Source organism: Laccaria bicolor, genomic scaffold, assembly GCF_000143565.1.
Source record: "Laccaria bicolor S238N-H82 LACBIscaffold_45 genomic scaffold, whole genome shotgun sequence".
In the NCBI taxonomy this organism is placed as follows: Eukaryota; Fungi; Basidiomycota; class Agaricomycetes; order Agaricales; family Hydnangiaceae; genus Laccaria; species Laccaria bicolor.
Window position 1 is genome coordinate 365,395 of NW_001889916.1, and position 8,495 is coordinate 373,889.

The window sequence follows — 8,495 nt, forward strand, 5'->3', positions numbered from 1 at the left end:
ACTAGACGAGCAACGACTTAGCACCTAAAGTCCACGCAACATATCAAAAATCAGCGTGTGTGATCACTCTGAAGGCGCTACGCGTTCGAAATGTCATTCAGAAAGAAGAATGAAGGATATGGGGGATATTGTGAAGGTGTGTAGTCCCCAGCCCGTCGTCGCCAACTTGAACTAATAATTCTTATTGAAGGCGCTAATTCGACACAGCATCGTAGTTCTTGACGCTTTTTAAGACTTTGTGGCATTTGTCCCTCGTCATTGGCGAACTTTGTGCCCGTAACATCGAACAACCAGCGACGCTTTTCGCCCTTCGTGCAGCCTTTCTCGGAGCCGGTATTCGACTTGGTACGTTGACTGCGTTTACCACTCACATGTCGTTTGACCCCGTTTTTCTCTAAGGTCTGATTCGGATTGACGCCGTCTGTTTTGCTGCACGGCCGATGTGTGGAGCAAGTGTGGGTCTGATCTACGACACAGTGTCGTAGATCTATCTGCCTTTTCCCCTTTTAGGGAGTGTGACGATCTATACTTATCCTCGCCGCAAAGCGATAGATCCCGAGATAGTCAGGAAGACCTGGGATGGAGTGCCCCACGATGAGCAGGGGCTGCCAGATAACTGGATCTCTGAGTCCGGGGTTTTAGTGGGTATGAGAGGGCGCAACTGATAGCTTCGGCTGCGGCCGCTCTGAGTCCCACACTTCTGAGAAAGCGTGCGTACCCGCATTTCCGCAATCAAACTTTCCGTTGTCAAAGTTGCGAGTGATCGCACTTGCTTCAGTCTACTTCTCGTGACTAAAAGTACCCTAATGGCATTAACTGACTGCGCCTCTTGGCCAAGCTCAAGGGTGTGCTTCTGATGTGCCGTTAATCAGATTTAGGGCGAAGCTTGGCACTCCCACTGCAGGCACGAACTTATTGGTCCCTCAGCCCCCAAAACCTGGTTGGAATTAAGAGTGCCGCAGCACAGTTCTTTCCCTCCCTTCTGTCATATCGATATGCTTCGTCTTTCTCTTCTTTTGCTGCTCGCATCGAGTTGTAAGGTTGCCACCGCGGTATTGAGGGCTTTTCTTAACTTGGTGTCATTCCCAGAGTCATTTACGCTTCCGACAGGCTGAGACTACGAGCGATCAACAATGCGGTACTGTCCGTGCTGGAAACACCTGACTTCTCATCGTCTATGACCAATGCGCTTTTCCTTCAGACGATGTGCATCACTGCAAATGCCAACAGCACCACTGTGGAATGTCAATAGGAGGCGTTCCACCCCATGGATAAACAGCTGCCTACTTAACACACCTCACAGATATTTTAACAAGCCGAGGGAAAGAGACCCTTGGTTGGATGGGAATGTCAGTTCATAGTCCTTACTGCGATTTTGTTTTAGAACGCTTCGCAGGGGCTTCGGTAGCCAAATGGCTAACACACCCATGGTCATTATGTGGTCTAACAGCGATGGGACTATAACTCTCTCTCAACGCCAAGCTCAGCGAGAGGTCATGCCAACCGTGGTCGCAAGTCCCCCTCGTGTAGCTACTTTAAACGATTCTCTCAGCATTGTGGGTGGTCAAATCGGTTTATCCCACATTTTCTCATTATCGATAAATAGACCTCAGGATCCACACCACAACTTGCTTACACCATCCCCGTACGTGATGCACTTACGAAAATTCGGAACCAACTCATTTCTCGTCTTGAAGGCTAACAGCGACCAGAAGCAGAGCGTTATTTACGCTTTTGGAACTCAAAACCCAGGTTCATCAGCGAAAGACGCAACACTGGTGCAGCATGTTGATTATGGCGTACTTCAGTTAGACTTGACCAAGTCGTCGTCGACGTCAAATGGAAGCACAGGGGGGACCTCATCCTCCGGGGGGAGCACCTCGTCTGAGGCTACCCCATTGATGCCTTATCAGCGAATGATTGTTGCTCACGCAACCTTCTGTTCTGTCGGTTTCCTGTTGTTTTTGCCCGCTGGGGCTCTTTTGGCGAGGTATTCAAGAACATTCACAAGCGTGTGGTTTAAAGGACATTGGATTGCACAATTCGCGTTGGGCAAGTTTATCCCTCCCATTTTTCTGCTGTGCAGGATCCAACTATGTTTTGACAGCGGGTCCGTCTATTGTCATTGGAATCGCTCTGGGCATTCAGTCTGTTGCAGAAGCAGGTGCCACGCATCTAAACGATAGTCACAAAGTATATTTTTATCCCCCCTCTGCGGCGAATATCTTATCTCGTCGAATCAGAAATACGGCGTTGCGATCTTTATTCTTTACCTTCTCCAATGCGGAGTGGGTGCAATCATTCATTGGGTCAAGGCCAGTGATCGTACCCGTAGACCTTTCCAGAATTATTTCCACGCAACCTTTGGGCTGCTCATCATCGCCCTTGCGTTTTATCAAGTTCACTCGGGATATAAAGTTGAATGGCCCAAGGCGACAGGACGTGGTGAACTCTCCAATGGTGTCAACGTCTTCTTCTTCGTCTGGTTAGCGGTGAGTCATTTGCGCACTCATTTGAGTGCCTTTTGACAATTCTGTTCTCTAGGTGGTGCCTGTAGCATATTTTGTTGGATTGAGTTTCTTACCGAAACAATTTAGGCAAGAGAGAACGTCGGTCGTCTCACGTGGTGACGGTGACCTCAAACTAGTTCAAATGGGGTACAAAAATCGCCAGTGAGGAAGAATTAATTGGAATCAATTTGTAACTCGCTACTACTTGGCTACTACATACGCGCTGTCATGTGACTGTTTCGCTACCCCTATGAACAAGCTGCGTTACATACAAAAATCTTTAAAAAGTGCTTATTGGATAACAAATAGACGGAAGCCTCGTTTCAGATCCAACTCTCGCAGAAGGCAAGGCCGTGAAGAGGACGAAAACGAACACAAGTTGACCTTCTGCCCAGCGGTCTGCCCATGCCTAATCTCCTCCCCCCTGACTTTCAATGCGGCCCTATTCACTGATGAGTCCCACCCCGTTGCAGTTTCGATACCCACGTCGTCTCCACTCCATCCCTTCATGAAAAGCCATGTCATTCGAAAAAGCCAGTCGTTTCACGCCGTCGTGATTCGTAAATGATTGCCAACCCCTTCTCTTATATCCGTCAGGCAACGACATAGTGACTGAGCTTTTCGATGTCGACCTCTTGGATTTGGTTCGGATCGTTTTGACAAGAAAAATTGGATTTGGAGTCATCCTGGTGAGGACTATAATTCGCTTGTTGTTCTGCCGTGGGGTTTTTAGAGGAAAGTTTTGGCAGCTCATGCATTTCGGCCTTCACGACAAATGACTTTCGCTTCTTCAACTCTTCCAAAAAGAATGTTTTGTCTGTGACGTCCCGGCGAATTTCAATATAATCCGTGGCGAACTCTCCAATCTGTGTTGTCATGTGAGGGAGACTTTTGGTTACGGTGCGACATTTGGCGTACCTCGACTTCATCCATACCAAGAATCTCGTCTTGTTTCGTACACCGCAGGCTCAGACCGGGAATGGCGTCCACGGTCTTGGCTATAAGGGCGGTGAAGACGAAAGTGTAGGCGGACGTAGCACATATGTAAGCAAATTGTTTATACAGCTGCTTTACCCATTCGTCGGGAACGGCGGTGGTCACGCCGTCCATTGCCATGATCGTTGAAGAGGCGAAGAAAGAGTTGAACAGGAGTCCAATAATTCCACCTATGGCGTGTTCAGCGAAAAGGTCCAATGCGTCATCGACATGGAACAGAAATTTCACTGTAATATGTAAGAACCATGATGCTGACCCCGGCTACTAAAACTTACATTTCGTTGCAAAATTACACAAAACTCCAGATACGACGCCGACGATGACAGACGCCCATGGATGCAGATAACCCGAAGACGGGGTTGCTGCCACCAGACCGGCAATAGTTCCAGAGCAAAGGCCCACCATACTCCAGCGCCGGTTGATTCGGTAATCCAGCAAACACCAGACGATCCCTCCAAAGGCGGCGGCTATCATCGAATTCCAAACTGCGAAAATGGCGCGGAGGTTTGCTCCGAAGGCGCTACCTCCGTTGAAGCCGATCCACCCAAACCATAGCAACGAAGCTATGCGCAGTCAGCCGAATATCACACATAAAATAGTTCAAACGACGCACTGCCAAGTCCAACCAACGAAACGTTATGAGGTCGGAAATTGATTAATTCCCGCTTTTGTCTTCGGCCAAGAACCCACGAGTACGCAAGGCCACCCATACCACTGCCAATCTCGACTGGACCTCCGCCTAATGAAAAAGGACTGTCACTTTAGAACATTGAACAGTTGCATAACCTGCTCACCTGCGAAATCGAGAACACCCCACTTAGCGGCCCACCCATTAGCGCTCCATACCCAACAGACTAGAGGACAATATACGAGGGTCATCCATATAAAAATGAAGACCATTGCAGGCATGACTCTGCCACGCTCAGCGACGCCCCCTACTAAAATGCCTGCCGTGACGCAAGCAAACTCCATCTGAAAAAAACTGTATAGGATGTCGGGGAGCAGCGGTGTTCCTGGAGATGGTTCTCCCAATACTTTCATGAGGCCGAAATTTCTTAGGTTTCCAACAAAACCACTGGTGGCTGTGGGTGAAAAACCCAAGGAATAACCCCAAAGGAACCACTGGAAGACGACGACAGCGTTACTTGCCGATACAGCCCATATCAGTGAAACTGGTTCAGCGTGTTAGGAACGACAATTATTTTGAGTGACTACATAACGCACGAGCACTTTTGCGCCGGGACAGGCCGGAATAAAGAAAGGCTTGTGGAATATTTAGATGATGTGGTTCACTGGCGACTTGAAATTACACACCCAGCCCAGGTATCATAAAAGAGACCATCGCCCCAGAAATGATAATGAAAGAGAGATCCCCCCGATCATATCTGTGGGTGCATCAGTCAATTGAAGGGAGAGTAAAAAGCTTCGCACGAGTTTGTTGAGACAGCACGTATTAAGTCCATTGAGTTACACAAAAGAAGTCAAGCGTAACACGCTGGCGGCGCAGACTTGAAGTAGGTGGGATGAGGAAGAGAGAGAGAGAGGAGGTGCACTTGAGGTGGCGTTTTATGTTGCGTTGAAGGATTGTCCCACCAGAACATGATCGGCCGGATTATTAGAATGGTCGGTTGAAGAAGGATCAATGAGGGAGTAATTAGAAGTCGCAGAAGTGCTTGCAAAAAACCGATCGTGTTATATGTACATGAGTTCGTTGAGTTTGCGTTGAGTTATCTCGGAAGATCCCGACGATTTAGACTCCGTCACATCGACGGCAATGGCGGCAGGACGGACCCTCGACAGCTTATTGCAACGTCCAGCCTCAAGACAGAAAATTTTGTCTCAAAGCACCAACAAATGTGTGACTGCTGCGATTTAAATTTTCTTGAAATCGCCCCAGTGTGAAGGGTATGCAGGCATGAAACCTCGGGTAAAATGCGGAAACACATGAAGCTGGACAAAGCTGACATGTAGATTAGATTGTTTCGATTCGGTAGCTACCTCTGAGAAGAAATCGGGATGACGACTACGCACACCTTCGATTCTTCAAGATAGCGTGTGCGTTGGTGCCAAAGCGATGTCTTTTAACAAACGTCTCTTCTTTACTACGTTTCCATCGAGTTGAAATTGCGAACAGTTTGAAGAAGTGCTGTCTATATATATATATCCGCTGACGAATGGCTATTTCTCGGTTAATTACCCTCGTGCATGATCGATCGCGGTGTTATAAGGGGAAGGTCGGAAGCAGTGTGGGGCGTAGGGAGAAGCGGCTGTTATCAAAGAGAGGTGGAGATGAGCGCCGCCGTCGTTGACTTGACAACTTTTGCGCCGAACATTTCAATCACACTGCTGACCGATATGCTTCTCAACCCTTCTACTTATCTGACGCAGAAAGCGAATTGGGTCCTCAATTTTTTCAGAAAATCTCTGAATTCGAAAGTGCGGCTAAAAAACCGCCGCACTGTGCGGCAACAGGTGCGGCGGGAACTTCCGCCGAGCATGTCACGGGACTTCTGCTCAACATCCTCACCATTCTAATAAAATTCTACTGCTTTACGAAGCCTCACGCGCATGCCTGACAATGCCCTCGAGCTCGAAAAAATTATTACAAATCAAAGTTCTAATATCTATGTGTGATGACAGTTGTAACCACTGACGTGTCGTGAGTATCATCGGTCCTGGCGTCCGGACCCACCTTCTGATTATCTTTCCACCACCCAGCCCATTCACAGTGACAGCAGGGTGGGAGGTACTGACAACTGTTGACAGAGATTGAGGGTGCTGCGAGAGCCGCTGGGTCACGCTCGGGGCAGGGGCAACTGTTACTGGTCAGCCACATTATAGCTGCAGTTCCGTGACACTGTGCTCCCCATCTTCCCGTTCCTTCACCGGAATGTGTAGTTACATTAATATAATATGTTTAAAGTTGAAAGCTACGAAGTTTGCGGCTGAGCGAGCAAGGTAAACGCGTCGCGCTTGTATCTTGTACTTGTGTTGACGCGTCTCTATTGTTTGGCCAACAAACACGTGACCCGGATCGCCGCACAGATCTGCCGCACAATGATCGCCGCACTTTCGAATTCAGAGATGTCCTCAATTTTTTTGAAGCCTCAACCATCATCTCAAGGATCTGAATTTGCAAATCGGCCAAAAGGTAAATTGCCGAATGCCGTCCATTCTTGAGCACGTGAAAGGTTCGATCGCGATCATCGTAAAGGGCCTCCAAAGGCTTGCGAGGCCGTGGCATGGCTTGAAACAGCTTGAACCGCAATAACTGTAAGCAGGGTTCAGTGAATTAACTAGCATTGATTGATCATATTACGCCTCCGAGTGGGTACTCGCTAAATTGAATCAAGATCCGTCAACATGTCCTTATCCCATCCAAGACAAATAAGTACGCAACACGTAGAAATATTCGAGCGGTGCCCTCCCAGTAAGCACTGTCACTAGACATCCGCCGGACCTCAGGCTAATCATATCAAAAGTTTCTTTTCTATCTCAAAAGGAATCGAGAGGGAAGTAGCTCGTTTGCAGAAAGAACCAAACTTGAAATACAAGCTATGTACTGGACCTTATTTATCTCCTTGGAGTTGATATGTATATATCCTCTTATTTGCCGAGCTCGGTCATTACTGTGCTGGGGCCCAAATTTCGGCAATGCACCTCGAGAATGAAGGCTTGTGAAGCAGGGAAAATCTTTTTCCATTTGAAAACCAAAAACGCTGGCTGTACGTCCTAAATTAGTTTGCGAAACGATCACCTGACGTCATCAGATACAAATTCCTTGATGGCATCGACGAGATTGAACTCCGCCTAATGGAATCGGCCAAGACAGATCATGAGAATTTAACAGCCATCACGAAACGCAGATATAAAAGCTTGAGCTCAATTCTCCGTCGCCCATCCCACGTTCATTTTTTACCACGCTTTTTTGAATTTCTGGGCATGGCAGACGCCGCACAGATCGTTCTCAACGATACGTGAGTGTCATTCGCTTCGGTATCATCAATCCCTCAAACTCTCTCCAATGTAGCTTGGGTGCAGCTTTTATCGGAGTTGTGGTCTCTGGATGGTGAGCATTCATGGTATCCTTGTAACAGCTCTCTCAGATTAACTACTCCATAGTCTTTTTGGAGGTCTTCCATTTCCCATCCTCCGTTTATTTAAAAAACTGACAGAACTCTCCCAGTTTCTTGCATTCAAGCCTGGTACTACTTCACACACCAAAGCGACCGATGGCCCCTCAAGACTCTGGTAAAAATTGGTTTCAGATGCTCTTATCTCACATACATGGTGCTCACTTCGCATAGGTTGCGGCCGTAATGGTTTCCGACACGATACATCAAGCCCTTATATCTCATACCGGTACAGACATACCTACTTTATCGCTTATGCCTTTCGTTGACTATTCCCTTATAGTTTACGCATATACCATCACGAATTGGGGCAATCAGAGTTTCCTTGGCGAAATCCCTCGGTACATAGTCTTATGCTCCTATCCTCCACACCCGCTTACCGACTCTGGGTATAGAACGCTGGTGGTTCAAGTTCTGTTTAGCGTGCGTCTCCCAATCGCTACTAATTTTTTAAAACCTTCATGCTCAATTTTATGATAGGGATTGACAGCGTTCATGGTTCAATGGTGAGGCCACTACATCGTCTCGTTCCGATTCCTTCACTAAGATTTGTACCTTAATAGTTTCCTGGCATCGCGCATTTGGCGACGTGTGTTGTTTTTACGGTCATTTCCTTCGGACTAATTCTCAATAAGTTTATAGTAAGCGATCGAAAAGGATGGCTCATCGCTATCATCGTATGTCCTGATTTTGAAGTATCCCACGTGGTACCTTGGCTCACAGCATCCCAGGTTTTACTCATTGTGGGGGAGTTCGGTTTGTCATTATTAGTTCCTCCTCTTGAAGCTATTTCAACCCGCTTCCGCTGCAGGAGCCATTTTAGGTCCGCCAATGCGCCCTTCTATATAATTCAGTG

General features: G+C 47.6%; 3 protein-coding genes across 3 annotated transcripts in view; 2 read left to right on the top strand and 1 right to left on the bottom strand.

Annotated features, from left to right (window-relative positions):
- The first annotated feature begins 989 nt into the window (after positions 1-989).
- LACBIDRAFT_310392 (uncharacterized protein) lies at positions 990-2,792 on the top strand. The gene is made up of 9 exons (XM_001887437.1): positions 990-1,052; positions 1,111-1,143; positions 1,304-1,349; positions 1,397-1,556; positions 1,607-1,645; positions 1,698-2,052; positions 2,108-2,193; positions 2,244-2,492; positions 2,545-2,792. The coding sequence occupies exons 2-9, from the start codon at positions 1,134-1,136 to the stop codon at positions 2,674-2,676; spliced, it is 1,077 nt and encodes a 358-aa protein (XP_001887472.1). The 5' UTR covers positions 990-1,052; positions 1,111-1,133; the 3' UTR covers positions 2,677-2,792.
- Positions 2,793-3,103: 311 nt separating this feature from the next.
- On the bottom strand, positions 3,104-4,969 carry LbAMT2.3b (ammonium transporter; the record flags this gene model as incomplete). Its single annotated transcript, XM_001887482.1, has 8 exons — positions 3,104-3,376; positions 3,429-3,733; positions 3,782-4,069; positions 4,120-4,245; positions 4,301-4,678; positions 4,731-4,769; positions 4,821-4,891; positions 4,938-4,969. 8 exons carry the CDS (start codon positions 4,967-4,969, stop codon positions 3,104-3,106), a joined length of 1,512 nt encoding a protein of 503 aa, XP_001887517.1.
- Positions 4,970-7,448: 2,479 nt separating this feature from the next.
- Positions 7,449-8,495, top strand: part of LACBIDRAFT_332915 (uncharacterized protein) — a gene marked incomplete at both ends in the record, with an annotated part of 2,005 nt that continues 958 nt past the window's right edge. Inside the window, 8 exons of the mRNA XM_001887438.1 lie at positions 7,449-7,483; positions 7,537-7,575; positions 7,693-7,757; positions 7,923-7,980; positions 8,035-8,062; positions 8,120-8,145; positions 8,203-8,228; positions 8,282-8,462. Of these exons, the coding sequence (XP_001887473.1) occupies positions 7,449-7,483; positions 7,537-7,575; positions 7,693-7,757; positions 7,923-7,980; positions 8,035-8,062; positions 8,120-8,145; positions 8,203-8,228; positions 8,282-8,462 (458 nt within the window). The remainder of the gene's footprint in view (positions 7,484-7,536; positions 7,576-7,692; positions 7,758-7,922; positions 7,981-8,034; positions 8,063-8,119; positions 8,146-8,202; positions 8,229-8,281; positions 8,463-8,495) is intronic.

Excerpts from the sequence above, each read along its gene's own strand:
- LACBIDRAFT_310392 (XM_001887437.1), top strand. Across the intron at positions 1,350-1,396 it reads ACCCTTGGTTGGATGGGAAT|GGGCTTCGGTAGCCAAATGG; the intron begins GTCAGTTCATAG and ends AACGCTTCGCAG. Across the intron at positions 2,053-2,107 it reads GATTGCACAATTCGCGTTGG|CGGGTCCGTCTATTGTCATT; the intron begins GCAAGTTTATCC and ends ATGTTTTGACAG.